Source organism: Chiloscyllium punctatum, chromosome 10 (assembly GCF_047496795.1).
Source record: "Chiloscyllium punctatum isolate Juve2018m chromosome 10, sChiPun1.3, whole genome shotgun sequence".
NCBI classification, from domain to species: domain Eukaryota; kingdom Metazoa; phylum Chordata; class Chondrichthyes; order Orectolobiformes; family Hemiscylliidae; genus Chiloscyllium; species Chiloscyllium punctatum.
The window spans coordinates 123,045,888-123,071,165 of NC_092748.1; the positions used below are offsets into that span (position 1 = coordinate 123,045,888).

The following is a 25,278-nucleotide window of genomic DNA, read 5'->3' on the forward strand; positions in this document are numbered from 1 at the left end:
GTCTACAGTCCTCACTTTCTCCTGTTCTGCCTCTTAGTCTTACTGGCTTCAGTCTCAAATTCCTCCTTGGTAATTTTACTTGCTGACCTATTATTCAGGTTCTCACTCTCTTGCCACACTAGTTTAAACCTTCCCAAGTGGCGCTAGCAAATCTACCTGTCAGAATAGTGCCACGGTGATAGCGCCATGCAACACAAATGAATGACATCAACAGAAAGAGATTACTTCCTTTATCACGTGCTACTGTAGGGAGAAATAGAAAGATAGTACAGTTCAATATGTAGCTAAAGAGCTGTTGTAGGTGGCAGTGCTTCAGATATGCAGATCATTGAGATGTCCAAGGCAGCTGAGACCTGGACAAGAAGGACAGGTTGCATCTAAACTGCAGAGGCAACAATATCCTGACAGGTAGGTTCGCTAGCGCCACTTGGGAAGGTTTAAACTAGTGTGGCAAGAGAGTGAGAACCTGAACAGTAGGTCAGCAAATAAAATTACCAAGGAGGAATCTGAGACTGAGGCTAGTAAGACTAAGAGGAAGAACAGGAGAAAGTGAGGATTGCAGACGCGGGAGAGATCAGAGTCAACAAGTGGGGTGCTGGAGATGGGACAGACTTCAAAAAGATCTAGAACCCTTCATCAACTCTCCTGCTCCTCAGATATTGCCTGACCTGCTGTGCTTCTCCAGTGCCACACTTTTCAACTAAGAGGAAGAACAGACGGGGGGAGGTTACTGAAGATGGTGGAACTGATTGAAATACCTTTATGTTAATGTGAGGAGTATGACAAGTAAGGCAGATGAACTTAGCATTTGGAGTAACATATATAACTCTGATGTTGTAGCTATGACAGAGACTAGGTTGAGAGACTCTCCTGCTCCTCAGATGCTGCCTGACCTGCTGTACTTTTCCAGTGCCACACTTTTCGACTAAGACGAAGAACAGACAGGTGGAGGTTACTGAAGACGGCGGAACTGACTGAAATACCTTTATTTTAATGTGAGGAGTATGACAGGTAAGGCAGATGAACTTAGCATTTGGAGTAACATATATAACTCTAATGTTGTAGCTATGACAGAGACTAGGTTGAGAGACGGGCAAGTCTGGCAGCTTAACATTCCAGGATTCAAATGTTTCTGATGAGATAGAGAGGGATGTAAAAGAGTTGGGGGAGTTGCGTTACTGATCAAGGAGAATGTCACAGCTGTACTAAGGGAGGATATCTTGGAGGGCTCATCCAGCGAGGCATTATGGGTAGAGCTCGGGATTGGAAAGGTGGAATCACTTTGATGGAATTGTACTACAGTCCTCCCAACAGCCAGCAGGTGATAAGAGGAACAGCTAAGTGGACAGAACATGGAAACAACAGGGTTGTTGCGGTGGGTAATTTTAACTTCTCCTAAATTAACTGGGGTTCCTTTTGTACCAGGGGCTTGGATGGGGGAGAATTTGTTAGTTATGTCCAGGATTGTATTCTGAAACAATATGTAAATAATCCAACTAAGGAAGAGGCCTTAGTTGGACTATGGTACTGAGTACTGGTACTGGGAAATGCGCCCAGCCAGGTGATCAGAGTTTCAGTTGGGGAGCATTTCAGGATTAGCGACCATACTTCTGTAAGTTTTAATATACTTACGGATAGAAATAAGAGTAGTCCTCAGGTGGAAGTAAACCAAGAGACATAGGAGCAGAAATTAAGTCATTCAGCCCATTGAACTGCCATTCAATCATGGCTAATAAGTTTGTCAACTCCATTTTCCCACTTTCTCCCCGTAACCCTTGATCCCCTTGAACTCAAGAATCTATCTATTTTAATCTTAAATGTACTCAATGACCTAACCTCCACAGCCTCCTCTGGCAATAAATTCCATAGATTCACCACTATCTGGCAATAGAAATGTCTCCTTATCTCCATTCTAAAAGGTCTTCCCTTTACTTTAAGGCCCTTGGGTCCTAGTCTCTCTTACCAACGAAAACATCTCCCAACATCTACTCTGTCCAGGCCATTCAGTATTCTGTATCCTTCAATTAGATCCCCCCATATTCTTCTAAACGCCATTGAGTATAAACCCAGAGTCCTCAAACATTCTTCATATGTTAAGCTTTTCATTCCTGGGACCATTCTTGTGAACTTCCTCTGAACATGCTCCAGGGCCTGTATATCTTCTTGAGATATGGAGCCGAAAACTGCATACAATACTCCAAATGTGGTCTGACCTGGGCCCTATAAAGCCTCAGAAATACATCCCTGCTTTTACATTCAAGTCCTCACAACATAAATGCCATCATTGCATTTGCTTTCCTAACTATTGACTCAACCTGCATGTTTACCCTGACAAAAATCCTGGACTAGAACTCCCAAGTCTCTTTATACTTCAGACTTCTGAATTTTCTTCTCATTTAGAAAATAGTCCATGCCTCCATTCTTACTACCAAAGTGCATTACCTCACACTTTCTCGCGTTGTACTCCATCTGCCATTTCTTTGCCTGCTAACCTATCCAAATCCTTCTGCAGCCTCTCCGCCTCTTCAATGCTACCTGTCCCTTTACTTATCTTTATATCGGTGCAAACTTAGCCAGAATGCCCTCAGCTCCTTCATCTATATCATTAGTGTATAAAGTGAAAAGCTGTGGCCCCAACACCGAGCCTTGCTGAACACCACTTGTCATTGGCTGCTATCCTGAGAAGGACCCTTTCATTCCCAATCTCTGCTTTCTGACAGACAGCCAAGATTCTGTCCATGCTAGCACCTTGCCCCTGATGCAATGGCCCTTATCTTAATCAATAGCCTCTTGTGTGGTACCTTGTCAAAGGCCTGCTTGAAATCCATGTAGATAACATCCATTGGCTCTCCTTGGTCTAACCTGCTTGTTACTTCCTCAAAGAATTCTAGCAGATTTGTCAGGCATGACCTCCCCTTGATGAAACCATGCTGACTTTGCCCTATTTTACCATACACTTCCAAGTATTCAGGAATCTCATCCTTCACAATGGACTCCAGGCTCTTACAGTTGACCAAGGTTAAGCTAACTGGTCTGTACTTTTCCATCTTTTGCCTTACTCCCTTTTTAAATAGGAGTGTCATATTAGTGATTTTCCAGGCCTCTGGGACCTTCCCTGATTCTAGTGATTCATGAAGAATCACCATAAAAGCCTCCACTATCTCTTCAGCTATCTCCCTTAGAACCCTGAGGTGTAGTGCATCTGGTCCAGGTGATTTATCCACCTTCAGGCCATTCAGTTTTTCTAACACCTTCTCCTGGGCAATGACCATTATTCTCAGCTCTGCCCCCTGACTCTCTTGAATTTTTGGGATATTGCTCATGTCAATTACTAGGAGTCATAGCTTTAAGGTAAAAGGGGAAAAGTTTAGAGGAGCTGTGAGGCAAGTGTTTATACACAGGGTGATAAGTGATTGGGATGCGCTGCCAGAAAAGGTTGTTGAGATGGATACAAAAGCAATGTTCATGAGGCATCTTGACAGATACACAAATATGCAGAGAATAGAGGGGCATGGACCATGTAGAAGTGAAGAGTTTTTAGTTTAGAAGGACTTCATCTGTCGGTGTAGTCTTGATGGGCAATTGGTGTCTTCAAAATCAGGTTAATAGCAGATCCCAAGAAGAGGAATTTGTGGAATGTCTATGAAATGTATTTTTGGAGCAGTTTGTGGTAGAGCCCCCTGGAGAACAGGCAATTTTGGATTTGGCGATGAGTCATAGAGATGTATAGCATGGAAACAGACCGTTCGGTCCAACCTGTCCACACCGACCAGATATCCCAACCCAATCTAGTCCCACCTGCCAGCACCCGGCCCAAATCCCTCCAAACCTTTCCTATTCATATACCCATCCAAATGCCTCTTAAATGTTGCAATTGTACCAGCCTCCACCACATCCTCTGGCAGCTCATTCCATATACATACCACCCTCTGAGTGAAAACGTTGCCTCTTAGGTCTCTTTTATATCTTTCCACTCTCACCCTAAACCTATGTCCTCTAGTTCTGGACTCCCTGAACCCAGGGAAAAGACTTTGTCAATTTATCCTATCCATGCCCCTCATAAGTTTGTAAATCTCTATAAGGTCACCCCTCAGCTTCCGACGCTCCAGGGAAAACAGCCCCAGCCTGTTCAGCCTCTCCCTATAGCTCAGATCCTCCAACCCTGGCAACATCCTTGTAAATCTTTTCTGAACCCTTTCAAGTCTTACAACATCTTTCCAATAGGAAGGAGACCAAAATTGCATGCAATATTCCAACAGTGGCCTAACCAATGTCCTGTACAGCCGCAACATGACCTCCCAACTCCTATACTCAATACTCTGATCAATAAAGGAAAGCATACCAAACGCCTTCTTCACTATCCTATCTACCTGCGACTCCACTTTCAAGGAGCTATGAACCTGCACACCGAGGTCTCTTTGTTCAGCAACACTCCCTAGGGACCTTACCATTAAGTGTATAAGTCCTGCTAAGATTTGCTTTCCCAAAATGCAGCACCTCGCATTTATCTGAATTAAACTCCATCTGCCACTTCTCAGCCCATTGGCCCATCTGGTCCAGATCCTGTTGTAATCTGAGGGAACCCTCTTCGCTGTCCACTACACCTCCAATTTTGGTGTCATCTGAAAACTTACTAACTGTACCTCCTATGCTCACATCCAAATCATTTATGTAAATGACAAGAAGTAGAGGACCCAGCACCAATCCTTGTGGCACTCCACTGGTCACAGGCCTCCAGTCTGAGAAGCAACCATCCACCACCACCCTCTGTCTTCTACCTTTGAGCCAGTTCTGTATCCAAATGGCTAGTTCTCCCTGTATTCCATGAGTCACGGTACAGATTTGAATAGGGAGTTTAAAGTGGAGGAATCCTCTAGGGGGCAGTAGCCATAATATAAAAGTTCATAAAATTTGTACAGCACAGAAGCAGCCATTCAGCTTATTAAGTCTGCACCAACCCTTTGAAGAGGATCTGACGAGCATCTGACCCAGACCCTCCCCCAACCCTGTCCCCCTAATCTTGCATTTTCCATGGCTAATCCATTTAGCCTGCACATTATGAGCAATTATGCATTGCCAATCCACCTAGCCTGCAATTTGGATTGTGGGAGGAAACCAGAGCACCCAGTGGGGACCCACACAGATATGGGGAGAATATGCAAAATTAACACAGCCACCCAGGGATGGAATTGAACCTGAGTTTCTGTTACTGTGAAGCAGCAGTGCTAGCCACTGACCCACCTTACCACCCAACATTTGAATGTAGGGTGAAGCCCTAATGGATGTCTAATCCAACGTTCACCCTGCAGTTCGAAAGGAAAAAGGGAATTGGATGCAACTGTATTAAAATTGAGTAAAGATAACTACAAAGACATGAGGGAGCAGCTGGCCAAAATTGATTGGACAGAAAATCTACCAGGTAAGATGGTTGAATAGTAATGGCAGGAGTTTCTGGGGGTAATTTGGAAGGCACATTATTCATCCCAAGAAGAAATTCATCCCAAGAAAGAAGAAATATACTATAGAGAGGAGACAACTATGGCTGACAAAAACAAAAGTAAAAGCACATAATGTGGTGAAGACCAGTGAGAAGCCACTGGATTGGAAAACCTTTAAAAACCAGCAGAGGATAAATAAAAATGCAATAAGGGAGAAGGGGATGAAATATGAGGGTAAGCTAGTGTAATATTATTAGACAAGAGTTTTTTTTTAGATATCTAGAAGTTAAGAGAGGGAAGTGTGGGCATTGGACTGATGGAAAATAAGGTTAGAGAAGTAATAATGGGGAACAAAGAAATGGTGGATAAAATGAATAGGTACTTTGCATCAGTTTTCACGATGGAATATATTAATGTAAATCAGAACTTCAAGAGAGTCAGGGGGCAGAGGTGAGAGTCGTGGTCATCACTAAGGTAAAGGTACTGGGTGGCTCAGTGGCTAGCACTGCTGCCTCACAGTACCAGGGTCTTAGGTTCAATTCCAGCCTCGGGCAACTGTCTGTGTGGAGTTTGCACATTTTCCCCACCTCTGTGTGAGTTTCCTCCCACAGTCCAAAGATGTGCAGGTCAGGTGAATTGGCCATGCTAAATTACTCATAGTGTTAGGTGCATTAGTCAAAAGGAAATGGGACTGGGTGGGTTACTCTTCAGAGGGTTGGTGTGGACTTGTTGGGCCAAAGGGCCTGTTTCCACACTGTAGGGAATCTAATCTAAAAGGTCTGAAAATGGATAAATTACATGGACCCAAGCTATACCCCAGAGTGCTGAAGGTGATAGCTGAGGAGATTGTGGAGGCATTGGTGTGATCTTTCAGGAATCTCTGTAGTCATGGAGAGTCCTAGAGGACTGAAAAATGGTTAATTTAACATCCCTGTTTAAGAAGGGAGAGATGCAGAAGATGAGGAAATAAAAGGCTGATTACCCTGACATCAGGCATTGGTAAAATTGTAGAGTTCACTATTATGGGCGACGTGGTGACTCAATGGTTAGCACTGCTGCCTCTCAGCACAGGGACCTGGGATCATATCGTGCCTTGGGCGACTGTCTGTGGAGTTTGCACATTCTCCCTATGTCTACGTGGGTTTCCTCCCACAATCCAAAGATGTGCAGGTTAAGTGAATTAGCCATGCTAAATTGCCATAGTGTTCAGGGATGTGTAGGTTAGGTGCATTAGTCAGGGGTAAATATAGGGCAGGGGTAGGGGTTGGGGAATGGGTCTGGGTTGGTTACTCTTCAGAGGGTCAGTGTGGACTTGTTGGGCTGAAGGGCTCGCACTGTAGGGATTCTAATTCTATTAAGGATGACATTGCTTAGGACTTGAAGGTGCATGGTAAAATCGGATCAGTCAGCACGGGAGGTCAAGGGAGGTCAAGCCTAATAAATCTGTTAGAACTCTTTAAAGAAATTACAGTACCACCTTGATTATCCGAACATCAATTACCTGATTTTTGGATAATCCGAACTAGATCTCAAGGTCCTACAAAAACAGCATGAGGCAACTCAGCATTCAAATATCAATTAAACCGCATGATGGCATGCATTACCGCATAACAAAGAAATGTTTGATAACTGACACTCAAATTACCACTTGTTTACGATAGATCACGTATTGGTTAAACAGCATTATGGTGTGCATTGTCAGATAGCCAGAAATGTTTGGATAACTGGCACACACAAATTACCGCTTATTTACGATCAGATCAGTTATCCGAGCGCTCAATTATCCGAACAAAATACTCCCCGCCTGTCTCGTTTGGATAATTGAGGTTCTACTGTACAAGCAAATGGAGAGCAAAGGAGAGCCAGTGTATATGATTTATTTGGATTTCCAGAAGGCCTTTGACAAGGTGCTACTCAGGAGGCTGCTAAATAAGATATGATGTTCGGGGCAAGGTAGTGGCATGGATAGAGGATTGGCTGACTGGCAGAAAGCAGATAGTAGGGACAAAGGAGTCTTTCACAGGATGGTAACAGGTGATCAGTGGAGTTCTGCAGGGATCTGTGTTGGGACCACAAGTATTTAAGTTATACATCTGGACGAAAGAACTGAGGGCTTTGTTGCTAAGTTTGGCCGATGACACAAAGATAGGTGGAGGGACAGGTAGTGCTGAGTGGGGAGGCTGCAGAAGAGCTTGGACAGGTTAGGCAAATAGGCAAAGAAATGGCAGATGGAATACAATTGAAGGAAGAATAGAATGTTTGGTGGAGTGGTGTAAAAAAAATGGGGTTGAGAAACATATCAGCCATGATCAAATGGTATAGCAGCCTTGAAGTGCCGAAAGGCCTGATTCTGTTCCTATAAAGCAAACTTGCAGATTGAGTCGTACTTCGGAAGACAAGTACAATGTTGTCATTCATCTCAAGAGGACTAGAACATATAAGTAGGGATCTACTTCTGAGGCTTTATAAGGCTCTGGTCAGACTACATAGAACATACCACATTCCAGCACAGTAGAGGCCCTTCAGCCCTTGATGTTGCAACAACCTGTGGAACCAATCTGAAGCCTATCTATCCTACACTATTCCATTTTCATCCTTATGTTTAGCCAATGACCATTTAAATGTCCTTAAAGTTGGCAAGTCTACTACTATTGCAGGCAGGGCATTCTACACCCATTGCCATCTGAGGAAGAAGAATCACTGTCCACCCTACCTAACCCTTTGATTATCTTACACATCTCAATTAAGTCACAGAAATCTGGCTCAAACCATCCATTCCCGACTGCGCACTTCAGGCTGATGGTTTTTCTGTCCATCGTATGGACCTCACAGTGTCCTTGGGTAAGACAAAGGGTTGGAGGGGTTTGCTTTTTTAATCAACAACTTGTGACGCATGGGCATTGCAATCCTGGGCAGTCATTGCTCCCCAAACCTTGAACTCCTCACCATCAAATGCTGCCCCTGTACATACCACCACAAGCAAAGGTTGAGGAAGCTCTGGATGTGCTGTACTCCACTACTAACACCCTGGATTCGGAACACCCCGAGGCCTTGTTTATTGTGACTGGCGACTTCAATCAAGTTAATCTAAGGAAGGTATTGTCCAAGTACCACCGGAACATTATCTGTCCCACATGGGGCCCGAACATTTTAAACCACTGCTACACCACTGTGAAGGATGCCTACCACTCCATCCCCTGCCCTTATTTCGGGAACTCCGACCACAATGCCGTGTTTCTTCTCCCGGCTTACAGGGCAAAAGCTCAAGCAGGAGACCCCCCCCCTCGCGGTTACAGGTCCAAAGCTGGTCGGAGGAGGCAGAGGATCAACTCCGTTACTATCTGGAATCAGCTGATAGGGCCTTGTTCAAAGAGTCTGCAGGTACCTTGGACGAGTACGCCACTACCGTCACATACTTTATCAGCAAGTGTGTGGGGGACTGCATGCCGAGGAAGAAATCCGGTTGTTCCCCAACAGGAAACCCTGGATGAATCAGGACAGACAGAACCTGTGAAAAACCAGGCGTGAGGCCTTCAGATCAAGAGACCCACTCAAATATAAGGAATCCAAGTATGACCTTCACAGAGACATTAAGACAGCCAAGGACCAATACCAATCCAAACTAGACCCAGACAGACACCCAGTGACTATGGCAAGGACTGAATGACATCACAGGTTCTAAAAAGAGACAGTGAAAGATAGAAGATGATGACACATCCCTCCCAGATTGTCTCAATGCTTTCTATGCTCGCTTTGAGCAGAATTTCAGAGGAGAGGTAACACCTATTCTGACAAGTCCTGGCAAACCTATCCCAACATTCACTGCATCAGAGGATAGATCAGTTTTCCTTTGTCTGAATCCAAGGGAAACAATGGGACTAGATGGAGTATCAGGCCGTTCACTCAGAGCATGTGCAGATCAACTGGTAGAAGTCTTCTCAGACATCTTCAACCTCTCCCTGCAGCAGGCCATGGTCCCTGCCTGTTTCAAGAGGGCCAACATCATCCCTGTGCCTAAGAAGGCTCATGCAGCATGTCTCAATGACTACTGCTCAATGGCCCTAACTTTGGTGGTCATGAAGAGCTTTGAAAGGCTGTTCCTGGCATTAATCAACTCCAGCCTCCTCAGTACTCTTGACCCACTCCAATTTGTCTAACGGACCAACAGATCTACATCAGATGCTATATCACCTGCCCTTCACTCCTCCCTAGAACATCTTGACACCAAGAACAGCTATGTAAGAATCCTACTCATTGACTACAATTCAGCCTTCAACACTATTATCCCCTCAAGACTGAATTAGTGATCTCGGACTAAGCCAGATCCAGATCTCTGCATCTGGATCCTCAGTTCCTGACCCACAGGCCACAATCAATGAAGATTGGGCACAATATTTCATCATCACTAACACTCAACACTGGAGCCCTCCAGGGGTGCGTACTCAGCCCTCTATTGTACTCACTGTATACCATGACTGTCTTGCCAAATACCAGAATAATGCCATTTACAAGTTCACTGATGACACCACCATAGTCAGTCGAATCTCAGATGGTGATGAAACAGACTACAGACGGTTGGTGGAAGACCTGACAAAATGGTACACTGAGAACAACCCAGCTCTCAATGCCGGCAAAACCAAGGAACTCGTTATTGGCTTTTGGCAGGATGTTACTCATGCGCCCTCATTACACATTAAAGCACAGAGGTGGAACGAGTGGAAAGTGTCAAGCTCTTGGGAGTGATCATCCACAACAAGTTTTGTTGGACTCTTCATGTGGGCACACTGGTTACAAAGGCCCAACAACGTCTCTTCCTCAGGCAGCTGAGGAAATTTGGCATGATTACGAATACCCTTGCCAACATTTATTACTGCACCATCGAGAGCATTCTGTCTGGATGTATCACTACCTGGTATGGTAACTGTACCACACAAGATTAGAGACGGTTACAGAGAGTGGTGAACTTGGTCTGGATAATCACAAAGGCCAACCTCCCATCTATAGAATCCATCTACCAGACCCGCTGTCAAAGAAAAGCCACCAGTATTCCTAAAGATCCATCCCACCCTGGCAATGTTTTTCTACAACCTCTACCATTGGGGAGAAGGTACAGAAGCCTGAACACATGCACCAGCCTGTGTCACAACAATTTCTACCCTCCTGTTGTTAGAATACTGTATGGACTCACAAACTCTTAACATTCGCCTGTACCCGTGATTTTGTTTTTGCTGCTGTTTACCTATTATTTAATATCTATGCTACTTAACTCCATAATCTGCCTGTAATGCTCGCAAGACAAAGCTTTTCACTGTGCCTTGGTACACCTGACAATAAATTCAATTCAACCTCTCAACCTTCTTCTCTCTCAGCCTTTCCTCATAAGACCTTCCCTCCATAGCAGGCAACATCCTAGTGAATCATCTCTGAATCCTTTCCAAAGCTTCCACATGACCAGAACTGTACACAATATTCCAAGTGCAGCTGCACAACGTGTTCTTTATGTGACCTCGTTTTTCTGAAACTCAATCCCTTCACCAATAGAACCTAGTACACCATATGCCTACTTAACAATCCTATCAGTCTGGGTGGCAACTTTCAGGATTCTATGTTCCTGGTCAATGAGATCTCTCTGCTCATCAACATTGCCAAGAATCTTACCATTAGCCCAGTACTCTTTATTCCTGTTGCTCCATCCAAACTGAATCAACTCACACTTTTCCACATTAAACTCCATTTGTCACCTCTCAGCCCAGGTGTGCAGCTTATCTATATCCATCTATAACCTGCGACATCCTTCAACACTGTCCACAACTCCACCAGCCTTAGTGTCATCCGCAAATTTACCAAACCACCTTTCTAAGCCCTCATCCAGGTCATTTATAATAATGACAAATGGCAGTGGCCCCAAAACAGATCCTTGTGGTACACCATCGTAATTGAACTCCAGAATGAAGATTTCTTATCAACTACCACCCTCAGTGTTCTTTCAGCTTGCCAACTTCTGATCCAAACCACTAAATCACCCTCAATCCCATGCCTCCGTATTTTGTGCAACAGCCTAGCATGGGGAACCTTATCAGATGCCTCACTGAAATCCACATACACCACATCAACTGCTTTACCCTCATCTACCTGTTTGGTCACCTTCTCAAAGAACTCAATAAGGTTTGTGAGATACAACTTACCATTCACAAAGCCGTGTTGACTATCCCTAATCAAATTGTTCCTTTCTAGATGATTATAAATCATATCTCTTATGATACTTTCGAACATTTTACCCACAACCAAAGTAAGACTCACTGGTCTATAATTACCAGTGTTGTCTCTATTCCCCTAATTGAACAAGGGGACAACATTTGCTATCCTCCAGTCTTCTGGCACTATTCCCGTAGACAATGATGACATAAAGATCATAAGCGAAATGCTCTGCAATCTGCCCCCGACTTCCCAGAGAATCCTAGGTAAATCCCATCTGGCCCAGGGGACTTATCTATTTTCATACTTTCTAGAATTGCTAACACCATCTAGTCTAATATCCTGTATCTCAGTATTCTCCTTGATAACATTGTCTTTTTCCAGTGTGAATATTGACAAAAAATATTCATTTAGCACTTCTCTTATCTCCTTGGACTCCATGCACAACTTCCCATCACTGTCCCTAACTGGTCCTAATCTTGTTCTAGTCATTCTTTTATTCCTGATATACCTATAGAATGCTTTCGGGTTTTCCTTGATCCTATCTGCCAACAACTTCTTATGTCCCCTCCTGGTTCTTCTTACTTCTCTCTTTAGGTCTTTCCTGACTAATGTGTAACTCTTAAATGCACTAACTGAGCATTAACATTTCATCCTAACATAAGCCTTCATCTTCCTCTTGATAAGAGAAATGTGAGAAACTTAGAGTAATGTGAAAACGTTTGGGCCTCATACCTCAGGAAACATCTATTGACCCTGGAGCAGAAGAGGTCCACAAGAATGCTTCCAGCAACGAAAGGCTTAATGTATGAGGAACATTTGAGAAATTGATGGAGTTTAGAAGGATAAGACCATAAGACATAGGAGTGGAAGTAAGGCCTTTTGGCCCATCGAGTCCATTCTGCAATTTAATCATGGTTGATGGGAATTTCAACTCCACTTACCCGCACTCTCCCAGTAGCCCTTAATTCCTTGCGAGATTGAGAATTTATCAATCTCTGCCTTGAAGACATTTAACGTCCCAGCCTCCACTGCGCTCCGTGGCAATGAATTCAACAGGGCCACCACTCTCTGACTGAATAAATGTCTCCTCATTTCCTTTCTAAATTGACCCATTCTAATTCTAAGGCTGTGCCCACGGGTCTTAGTATCTCCACCTGATGGAAACAAATTCCCAGCATCAACCCTTTCTAAGCCATGCATTATCTTGTAAGTTTCTATTAGATCTCCCCTCAACTTTCTAAACTCTAACGAATATAATCCCAGGATCCTCAGCTGTTCATCATATGTTAGGCCTACCATTCCAGAGATTATTCGTGTGAATCTCCGCTGGACATGCTCCAGTGCCAGTATGTCCTTCCTGAGGTGTTGGGCCCAAATTTGAACTCAATATTCTAAATGGGGCCTAACTAGAGCTTTATAAAGTCTCAGACACACATCATTGCTTTTATATTCCAACCCTCTTGAGATAAATGACAACATTACATCCGCTTTCTTAATCATGGACTCAACCTGCAAGTCAACCTGCAAATTAACTAGCACTCCCAGATCCTTTTGTATTTCGGCTTTATGAATTTTCTCACCATTTAGAAAGAAGTCCATGCCTGTATTCTTTTTTCCAAAGTGTAAGACCTCGCATTTGCTCACATTGAATTTCATCAGCCATTTCCTGGACCACTCTCCTAAACTGTCTAAATCTTTCTGCAGCCTCCCCACCTTCTCAGTATCACCTGCCTGTGCACCTAACTTCGTATCATTGACAAACTTTGTCAGAATGCCCCCAGTCCCTTCATCCAGATCATGATATATAAAGTGAACAGTTGTGGCTTCAACACTGAATCCTGCAGGACACCGCTTGTCACCAGCTGTCATTCCAAAAAAGAACCTTTTATCCCAACTCTCTGCCTTCTGTCAGATAGCCAATCCTCAATCCATGCCAGTAGCTCACCTCAAACACCATGGGCCCTCACCTTACTCAGCAACCTTCTGTGAGGCACCTTATCAAAGGCCTTTTGGAAGTCTAGACAGATAGCATCTACTGGGTTTCCCTGGTCTAACCTACTTATTACCTCTTCAAAGAATTCTAACAGGTTTGTCAGGCACAACCTCCCCTTGCTAAATCTATGCTGACTTGTTTTAATCTGACCCTGCACTTCCAAGAATTTGGAAATTTCAACCTTAACGATGGATTCTAGAATTTTACCAACAACCGAGGTTAGGCCTATAATTTTCCATCTTTTGTCCTAATCCTTTCTTGAGCAAGGGGGTTACAACAATGATTTTCCAATCATCTGAGACTTTCACTGACTCCGGTGACTGTTGAAATATCACAACAATGCCTCCACCATTTCCTCAGCCCTCGAGGATGTAGCCCATCGAAGCCAGGAGATTTATGTTTTTAGACTTTTTAGCTTTTCTAGCACTTTTTCTTCTGTAATGGCTACCATACTCAATTCTGCCCCCTCACTCTCCTTAATTGTTGGGATACTACTCATGCCTTCCACTGTGAAGACTGACACAAAGTACTTATTAAGTTCTTCAGCTATTTCCTTACCTCCCAGCACCAGCCTTCCTGCATCAGTTTGGAACGGCCCAATTTCTACTTTTGCCTCTCCTTTGTTTCTTATGTATCAAAAGAAACTTTCACTATCATTTCAAATATTACTGACTCGCTTACCTTCATATTTGATCCTCTCCTTCCTTATTTCTCTCTTTGTTATGTTCTTTCTGTTTTTGTAGTCTTCCCAATCTTCTGATTTCACAGTGCTCTTGGCCACTTTATAGGCTCTCTTTTTGATACATTTCCTGACTTCCTTTGTCAGTCATGGCTGTCTAAATGCTCACCCCTGCCCCGCCCCTGAATGATCTTTCTTTTCTTTGGGGTGAACCTCTGTTCTGTGTCCTCAATTACAGTCAGAAACTCGTGCTGTTGTTGTACTGCCTTCCCCACTAGGTTCTGCTTCCAGTCATTTTTCATCAGTTCCTCTCTCATGCCCTTGTAATTACCTTTATTTAACTGTAACACCATTACATCCAATTTTGCCTTCTCTCTTTCAAACTGCAGACTGAACTTTACCATATTATGATCAGTGCCTCCTAAGTGTTCCCTTACTTTCAGATCTTTTATAAAGTCTGGCTCATTACAAAGCACTAAGTCCAGAATAGCCTGCTCCCTTGTAGCTCCATCACAAACTGCTCCAAAAAGCCATTCTGTAAGCGTTCCATGAATTCCTTTTCTTTGGATCCACAAGCAACATTATTCACCCAGTCCACCTGCATATTGAAGTCCCCCATGTTCACCGTGACCTTACCTTTCTGACATGCCTTTTCTATTTCCTGGTACATCTAGCGCCCCTGGTCCTGACCACTGTTAGGAGATCTGTACATAACTCCCATTATGGTGTTTTTGCCTTTGTGGTTCCTCAACTCGACCCACACAGTCTCCACATCATCTGACTCTATGTCATTCAGTGCCATAGATTTAATTTTGTTCTTAACTAACAAGGCAACCCTGCCCCCTCTGCCCACCTCCCTATCTTTTCGACAAGTTGTAAGTCCTTGGATGTTTAACAGCCAACCCCCTGCAACCACCTCTCTGTGATGCCTACTACACCATAATCATTCACAAAGAATTGTGCCGTTAATTCATCTACTTTATTATGAATACTACGAGCATTCAGGTAAAGCGCTTTAGTGCTAATTTTATTATCCTCATAATTTCCAACATCTCTTGTAATATGTCCTAAGTTATCCTTCCTTTTTGCTTCATTCCTGGTCTGCCTTGAACTTAAACCCTGCACACGTGCTAATCTGCTGCTTATCTTTCTTCTTGACTTCACACTCCCTGTTGCTTTCCCTTTCCCTTCCCCCAGACTCACAAGTTTAAAGTCCTAGTGGCAACCCTATTTATCCTTTTCACTAGAACACTGGTTCTAGATTGGTTCAGGTGGAGACTGTCCCATCGGTACAGAGTCATAGAGATGTACAGCATGGATTCTGGATTAGTGGTGCTGGAAGAGCACAGCAGTTCAGGCAGCTTCCAAGGAGCTTCGAAATCCTGAACTGCTGTGCTCTTCCAGCACCACTAATCCAGAATCTGGTTTCCAGTATCTGCAGTCATTGTTTTTACCTGTACAGCATGGAAACAGGCTCTTTGGTCCAACTCGTCCATGCCGATCAGACATCCCAACCCAATCTAGTCCCACCTGCCAGCACCTGGCCCATAGCTCTCCAAACCCTTCCTATTCATATATATCCTTGAATGTTCTGACAATTGAAGTGCTCATACCAATATTTTCTAACGTTTGTAAGGTTTCCAGCCTCCATTACCTTCCCTGGCAGTGCATTCCAGATTCTCACCACCAACTGTGTGAAATCTTTTCTTCCCAACTCTCCTCTGAACTTTGTGCCTATTACCCTAAAACTGTGCCCTCTCATGAGTGGCACCTCAACTAAGGGGAACAGCTATTCTCTATTCATCCTGTCCATATCCCTCATAATTTAATTCACCACAATCATGTCCTTCACCGTCTTCTCTGCACAAAATAAACAATCCAAGCCTTTCTAGTCTCTCCTTGCAGTTGGGTTTTTCCATCTTGGGCCAGATCCTAGTGAACCTCCTCTGTACCCCCTCTAGTGTTACCACGCCCCCACCCCCACTAACCCACTCTCCACTCCCAACACTTTCCTTGCCACTGCAAGATGTGTCAAACCTGTGCCCACACCTCCCCCTGCACCCCATCCAAGGTCCCAAAGAATCCTTCCACATCAGGAAGAGATTTTCCTGCACATCCAAACTCAGTTACGCTCGATGTGGTCTCCTCTACATCAGAGAGACAGGATTCCAACTTGGGGAACTTTTCAGAGAACATCTCCGGGACACACACACTAAGCTACCCCACTGCCCTGTAACCAACCACTTCAACTCCCCCTCCCACTCCGTGAAGGACATGCAAGATCTAGGCCTCCTCCACCACTGAATCCTAGCCACTCGACGACTGGAGAACAACACCTCATCTTCTGCCCAGGGATCCTCCAACCACACAGAATCAATGTCAATTTCACCAGTTTCCTCATCTTCACTCCCTCCACCTTATCACAGATCCAACCCTCCAACTGCCCTCTTGAACTGTCCTACCTGTCCATTTTCCTTCCCACGTATCTGCTCCACCCTCTGGTCCGACATATTACCATCACCTTCCACCTTCATCAGCCTATCACATTCCTAGCTACCTCTTCCCCAGCCCCACACACCTCTCATTTATCTCTCAGCCTCCTTAGGTCCCGGTTCCCTATTCCCCCCACCCCAGGACATTCCTGATGAAGACCTTATGCTCGAAACGTCGACTTCCTGCTTCTTGGATGCTGCCTGACCTGCTGTGCTTTTCCAGCGCAATACTTTTTAACTCTGATCTCCAACATCTGCAGTCCTCACTTTCTCTTACACTCTAGGCCACAACTGATGAAAGCAAGTGTCCCATATGCCTTCTTAACCATCCTATTTACATGCTCTGCCGACTTCAGGGATCTGTGAATAATTACCTAAGATTCCTCTGTTCGCGTAAGTTATCCAGTGTCCTGTCATTCATTAAATACTCTCTCATCTTGTTTCTTCATCCAAAGTGCATTACCTCACACTTGTCAGGGTTAAATACTCTCTACCTCTGGTCTACCCATCTGGTCAACCTATCTATATCTTCCTGTAACATACAACCATCTTTTTTGTGACAAACCACCCTAACAATCTTGGTGTTTTCTGCAAATTTGCTTAACATTCCCCCTAAATATTTATCTATATCATTTATGTACAAACAATAAGGGTGATTCTTTTGGTGCATCACTGGACACTGGCCTCCAGACACTCAAACAGCCTTTTACTACTATCCTTGTGTCTTATTACTAACCGGTTTCTGATGCATCTCACCAAGTTCCCCTCAATTCTATTTCCCTTCTCAATCAGTTTCCCATGTGGGACCTTGTCAAAAGCTTTACTAAAATCCATATATGACATCAACTAAATTCTCTCATCCACACACTTGATCACATTTTCAAAAAAATTCTAACAAATTTGTTAGGCATGACCTCTCCCTGATAAAGCCATGCTGATCATCGCTAATTCACTCATGCCTTTTCAGGTGGGTATTGATTTGCTCCTTCAGAATTTTCTCCAATAGCTTCCCGAGCATTGATGTGAGGCTCACGGTGGTCTGTAATTTTCTGGTTCATCTCGACCACTCCTCTTAAAAAGGAGAGCCACATTAACCATCCTTCAATCCTCTGGCACTTTCCCTGTGGCTTGAGAGGAATTAAAAATTTGTTGTCAGACCCCCTGCGATTTCCTGTCTCACTTCCCACAGCAGCCTGCGATGCAATTCATTCGGGCCAGGGGATTTCTCTATTTTTAAGCCAAACAGGGCCTCTAATACCTTCCCATAGCCTACGTCAAACTGTGCAAGTCCCTCAAATCCCTTTTGCGGAATTCCATACCTACATTCTTAATATCCAGATTAATGTCTTCCCTGGAAATTAGAAACAAAAATATCACTCGAAAAGCTCAGCTGATCTGACAGCATGTATGGAAAGAAAACAGAATTAATGTTTTGGGTCCAGTAGCCCTTAGGATACTCTATCTTCCCATTTTTGCTACCACACTGTATACCCTTACAATGGTCCACATTGTACCATTGGCCATGCGTTTGCTCACTTGTTTAACTTGTCCAAATCACACTGAAGCATCTCTTCATCCTCCCCCATCATCCTCATACCCTCCCAACTTTGTGTTGCCTACAAACATGGAGATACGACATGCAGTTTCCTCATCTAAATTACTAATATAAATTTTGAACAGCAGGGGTCTAAGCACTGATCCTTGAGGTGCCCTGGTATTGCCTGCCTGCCACTTGAAAAGAACTGTATATTGCTACCTTTTATTTTCTATCTGCCAATCAGTTCTCTATCCATGTCATTTATTAACCAAATCCCATCTGTTTTAATTTTACATGCTAAACTCTTAAGTGAGGACTTATCGAAAGCCTTTTGAAAATTCAAGGAAGCCACAGCCGCATGGAAGATACAGAATGTGGGGAAATAGACGGTGCCATCTTGAAAAATGTCCATATTACAAACAAGGAGGTGCTGGATGTCTTAAAAAACATAAAGGTGGATAAATCCCCAGGACCTGATCAGGTATACCTGAGAACTCTGTGGGAAGCTAGAGAAGTGATTGCTGGGCCTCTTGCTGAGATGTTTGAATCATCAATAGTCACAGGTCAGGTGCCGGAAAACTGGAGGTTGGCAAACGTGATGTCACAATTTAAGAAAGGTGGTAAGGAAAGGCCAGGGAATTATACACCGGTGAGCCTGGCATCGGTGGTGGGCAAGTTGTTGGAGGGAATCCTGAGGGACAGGATTTACATGTTTTTGGAAAGGCAAGGACTGATTAGGGATAGTCAGCATAGCTTTGCGTGTGAGCAGTCATGTCTCACTAACTTAATTCAGTTTTTGAAGAAGTAATGAAGAAGACTGATGAGGGCAGAGCAGTGGACATGATCTGTATGGACTTCAGTAAGGCATTCGACAAAATTCTGCATCGTAGACTGGTTAGCTTGGTTAGATCACATTGAGTATAGGGACAACTTACTATTTGGATACAAAACTGGCTCAAAGATAGAAGACAGAGGGTGGTGGTGGAAGGTTGCTTTTCAGACTGGAGGTCTGTGACCAATGGTGTGCCACGTGGATCGGTGCTGGAACCACTGTTTTCCATCATTTATACAAATGATTTGGATGTGAGCATAGGAGGTATAGTTAGTAAGTTGCAGATGACACCAAAATTAAAGGTGTAGTGGACAGCTAAGAAGGTTTCCTCAGATTACAATGGGATCTTGATCAGATGGGCCAATGGGCCGGGAAATGAAGATAGAGTTTAATTTAGATAAATGTGAGATGCTTCACTTTGGAAAGGCAAGTCAAACAGGACTTGTACAATTAATGATGAAGGGCTTGTACACTTCCTGATGAAGGGCTTATGCTTGAAACGTTGATTCTCCTGCTCCTCAGATGCTGCCTGACCAGCTTTGCTTTATCAGCATCACACTCTCGACTTGGATCTCCAGCATCTGCTTGTACACTTAATGGTAAGATCCTGGGGAGTGCTGCTGAACAAAGAGACCTTGGAGTGCAGGTTCATAGTTCCTTGAAAGTGGAGTCTCAGGTTTTTTAGGATAGTGAAAAAGGCATTTAGTATGCTTTGCTTTATTGATCAGAGGATTGAGTACAGGGGTTGGGACGTCAAGTTGCGGCTGTACCAGGCATTGGTTAGGGCACTTTTGGAATATTGCGTGCAATTTTAGTCTCCCTGCTAGAGGAAGGATGTTTTGAAACTTGAACAGGTTCAGAAAAGATTAAGAAGGATGTTGCCAGTGTTGGAAGGTTTGCGCTATTGGTAGAGGCTGAATAGACTGGGGCTGTTTTCCCTAGAGCGTTAAGAGTCTGAGGGGTGACCTTATAGAGGTTTATACAATCATGAGGAGCACAGATAGGGTAAATAGACAAGGTCTTTTCCTGGGGTGGGGAGTCCAGAACTAGAGGACATAGGTTTAGGATGAGAGGGGAAAGATTTAAAAGGGATGTAAGGGGCAAGTTTTCACACAAAATTGGTGTGTACGTGGCATGAGCTGTCAAAGGAAGTGGTGGAGGCTGGTACAATTGCAACATTTGAAAGGTATGTGGATGGATATATAAGTAGGAAGGGTTTAGAGAGATATGGGCCAAGTGCTGGCAAATGGTACTAGATTAATTTAGGATATCTGGTTGGCATGGATGAGTTGGACTGTAGTCTGTTTCCATGCTGTACATCTCTATGACTGTATAACACTGGCTCCACCTTATCTTCTCTACATTTTTAAAAGATTTCTTGTGAGACATGGGACATGGGCATTGCTGATTGGGCTATCATTTATTCCCCATCCCAATTTGCCATTGTGAAAGGATGGTGATCTGTCTTCTTGAACTACTGCAGTCCATGTACTGTAGGTAGACCCACAATGATGCTCAGGAGTGAATTTCTGGATTTTACCCAAGTGATAGTGATGGAACATGATATATTTCAAAGTTAGAATGGTGAGTGGCTTGGAGAGGAACATACAGATGGTGGTGGTGTTCCCATGTCTCTGCTGCCTTATCCTTCTAGATGGATGTTGTCATGGGTTTGCAAGGTGCCCTCTCAGAATCTTTGGTGATCTACTGCAGTGCATCTTGTAGATAATACAAAACCAAAATGCTGCAAATAATTCAGCAGATCTGGCAACATCTGTAGAGAGAAATCAGAGTTAATGTTTTGGGTCTAGTGACCCTTCTTTAGAACTCAATAATACACTAGATCGTACACATTTTTGCTACTGAATGTCAGTGGTGGAGTGAGTGAATATTTGTGGATGTGGTGTCAATCAAGCATGCTACATTGTCCTGGATGGTATCAAACTACTCGATGTTGTTGGAGATACACCCATCCAGACAAGTGGGGAGTATTCCATCACACTCCTGACTTATACCTTGTACATGGTGGATAGGCTTTGGGGATCAGTCTTCCTAGTCTCTGACTTGTTCTTGTAGCCACTGCATTTATGTGGCAATTCCCATTCAGATTCTAGTCATGGATAACTCCCTGGATATTGATAGAGGTGGATTCAGTTATGGTAATGTCATTGAATATTAAGGAGTGATGGTTATGTTGTCCCTTATTGGAGATGGTCATTGCTTGGCATTTGTGTGTTGGGAACGTTATTTATCATTTGTCAGCTCAAGCCTGGATATTGTCCAGTTCTTACTGTATTTGGAAATGGATTACTTTTGTAGCTGAAGCTGTAATGAAGTCAGGAGCTGAGTGGTCCTGGTGGAACCCAAACACGGTGTCACTAAGCAGGTTATTGCTGAGCAGGTACTGCTTGATAGCACTGTTTAATGACACTTTTCATCGTTTTACTGATGAGTGACAGTAGACTGATGGGGCATTAGTTTGTTGGGGGTTGGATTTGTCCTGCCTTTTTTGTAAAGAATTTATCCAAATACTTTTCCACATTGTCGTTTCAATGCCAATTTTGTGGCTGTGTTGGGTCACTTCAGCTAGGGGTGCATACATCCTGGAGCATAAGTCTTCAGTACTATTGTCAGAATGTTGTCAGAGCCCAAAGTCTTTGCAGAATCCTATCCCTCCAACTATTTCTTCACATCATGTGGAGTGAATTAAATTGGCTGAGGACTGGCATTTGTGATGGTTGGGACCTCTGCAAGAGGCTGAGATGGACCATCCCGAAGCATTCTGGCTCCAGATTGTTGTGAATAAGAGAGCAAAGGACAGTATTAGCACGGGAATAGGCCCTTTGGCCCTTCAAGCCTGCGCTGACCCATTTTGCCCTTCTATCCTGAATTGAATTGAATTTATTGTCACGTGTACCAAGGCACTTGAAAAGCTTTGTCTTGCGAGCAATACAGGCAGATCACAGAGTTAAGTAGCATAGGTAGTAAATAATAGGTAAACAGCGGCAAAATCAAAAACACAGGTACAGGCGAATGTTAAGGGTTTGTGAGTCCATTCTATATTCTAACAACAGTAGGGTAGAAACTGTAACGAAACCAGCTGGAGCATGTGTTCAAGCTTCTGTACATTCTCCCTGGTGGTAGAAGTTGTAGAAAAGCATTGCCAAGGTGGGATGGATCTTTGAGAGTGCTGGTGGCCTTTCCTTGACAGCGGGCTGGTAGGTGGATTTCATCCATCTAAAATCAAAAACACAGGTACAGGCGAATGTTAAGAGTTTGTGAGTCCATTCAGTATTCTAACAACAGGAGGGTAGAAACTGTTGCGACACAGGCTGGTGCATGTGTTCAGGCTTCTGTACCTTCTTCCCGAAGGTAGAGGTTGTAGAAAAACATTGCCAGGGTGAGATGGATCTTTAGGAATACTGGTGGCTTTTCTTTGACAGCGGGTCTGGTAGATGGATTCTATAGATGGGAGGTTGGCCTTTGTGATTGTCCGGGCCGAGTTCACCACTCTCTGTAACCGTCTCCAATCTTGAATGGTACTGTTGCCATACAAGGTAGTGATTCATCCAGACAGAATGCCCTTGATGCCACACCTATAAAAGTTGGCAAGGGTATTCGCCGTCATGCTCAATTTCCTCAGCTGCTTGAGGAAGAAGAGACATTGTTGGGCCTTTGTAACCAGTACGTCCACATGAAGAGTCCAAGAAAGCTTGTTGTGGATGACCACTCCCGGGAGCTTGACACTCTCCACTCAATCCACCTCTGTGCTGTTAATGTGTGGCGGGGGGGGGGGGGGGGGGGGTCATGAGTAACATCCCGCCGAAAGTCAATAATGAATTCCTTGGTTTTGCTGGCATTGAGAGCTAGGTTGTTCTCACTCAGTGCACCATTCTCTCAGGTCTTCCACCTCCCGTCTACAGTCTGTTTTGCCATCTGAGATTCGACTGACTATGGTGGTGTCATCAGCGAACTTGTAAATGGCATTAGTAGAACATAGAACAATACAGCACAGAACAGGCCCTTCGGCCCACGATGTTGTGCCGAACTTCTATCCTAGATTAAGCACCCATCCATGTACCTATCCAAATGCCGCTTAAAGGTCGCCAATGATTCTGACTCTACCACTCCCTCGGGCAGCGCATTCCATGCCCCCACCACTCTCTGGGTAAAGAACCCACCCCTGACATCTCCCCTATACCTTCCACCCTTCACCTTAAATTTATGTCCCCTTGTAACACTCTGTTGTACCCGGGGAAAAAGTTTCTGACTGTCTACTCTATCTATTCCTCTGATCATCTTATAAACCTCTATCAAGTCACCCCTCATCCTTCGCCGTTCCAACGAGAAAAGGCCGAGAACTCTCAACCTATCCTCGTACGACCTACTCTCCATTCCAGGCAACATCCTGGTAAATCTTCTCTGCACCCTCTCCAAAGCTTCCACATCTTTCCTAAAGTGAGGCGACCAGAACTGCACACAGTACTCCAAATGTGGCCTAACCAAAGTCCTGTACAGCTGCAACATCACCTCACGACTCTTGAATTCAATCCCTCTGCTAATGAACGATAATACTCCATAGGCCTTCTTACAAACTCTATCCACCTGAGTGGCAACCTTCAAAGATCTATGTACATAGACCCCAAGATCCCTCTGTTCCTCCACCTGACCAAGAACCCTACCATTAACCCTGTATTCCGCATTCTTATTTGTTCTTCCAAAATGGACAACCTCACACTTGGCAGGGTTGAACTCCATCTGCCACTCCTCAGCCTAGCTCTGCATCCTATCTAAGTCCCTCTGCAGCCGACAACAGCCCTCCTCACTGTCCACAACTCCACCTATCTTTGTATCATCTGCAAATTTACTGACCCACCCTTCGACTCCCTCCTCTAAGTCATTAATAAAAATTACTGCAATTTCCTCTCTTGCTTCCCACATAATTCTAGGATATATCCCGTCAGGCCCGGGGGACTTGTCTATCCTCAAGTTGTTCAAAATGTCCAACACATCTTCCTTCCTAACAGGTATCTCTTCTAGCTTATCAGTCCGTTTCACACTCTCCTCTTCAACAATACGGTCCCTCTCGTTCGTAAATACTGAAGAGAAGTACTTGTTCAAGACCTCTCCTATCTCTTCCGACTCAATACACAGTCTCCCACCACTGTCCTTGATCGGACCTACCCTCGTTCTCGTCATTCTCAGGTTTCTCACATACGCATAGAATGCCTTGGGGTTATCCTTGATCCTATCCGCCAGGGATTTTTCATGCCCTCTCTTAGCTCTCCTAATCCCTTTCTTCAGGTCCCTTCTGGCTATCCTGTATCCCTCCACTGCTCTGTCTGAACCTTGTTTCCTCAACCTTATGTAAGCCTCCTTCTTCCTCTTTACTAGACATTCAACCTCCCTCGTCAACCAAGGCTCCCTCACACGACCATTTCTTTCCTGCCTGATCAGTACATACATATCAAGGACACGTCGTATCTGCTCCTTGAAAAAGTCCCACATTTCCACCACATCCTTCCCTGACAGCCTATGCTCTCAACGTATGCTCCTCAAATCCTGTCTTACAGCATCGTAATTTCCCTTCCCCCAATTGTAAAAACTTCCTTGTTGTGCGCACCTATCTCTCTCCATAACCAAGGTGAAAGTCACAGAATTGTGGTCGCCATCACCAAAATGTTCACCCACTAACAAGCCCACCACTTGTTCCGGTTCGTTACCGAGTACCAAATCCAATATGGCCTCCCCTCTGGTTGGACAATCTACATACTGCGTTAGAAAAGCTTCCTGGACACACTGCACAAACACCGCCCCATCCAATCTACTTGATCTAAAGAGCTTCCAATCAATATTTGGGAAGTTGAAGTCGCCCATGACTACGACCCTGTGGCTTCTGCACCTTTCCAAAATCTGTTTCCCAATCTGTTTCTCCACATCTCTGCTGCTATTGGGGGGCCTATAGTAAACACCCAACAAGGTGACTGCACCTTTCCTATTTCTGACTTCAGCCCATACTACCTCCAGAGGCAGATCCCCCTCAAACTTCCTTTCTGCAGCCGTTATACCATTTCTAATTAGCAATGCCACCCCCCCCCTCCTTTTTTAG

General features: G+C 44.2%; 1 protein-coding gene across 3 annotated transcripts in view; it reads left to right on the forward strand.

The window, feature by feature from the left end:
* Positions 1-25,278, forward strand: part of LOC140482523 (E3 ubiquitin-protein ligase MARCHF4-like) — a 237,426-nt gene that overhangs the window by 54,409 nt on the left and 157,739 nt on the right. The window contains exon 4 of one of the 3 annotated variants that reach the window (XM_072580080.1): positions 18,648-18,818. The exons of the other annotated variants lie outside the window; for them this stretch is intronic. Coding sequence (XP_072436181.1) covers positions 18,648-18,799 — 152 coding nt within the window. The 3' untranslated portion in view covers positions 18,800-18,818. The remainder of the gene's footprint in view (positions 1-18,647; positions 18,819-25,278) is intronic. 3 annotated transcript variants of the gene reach the window in all.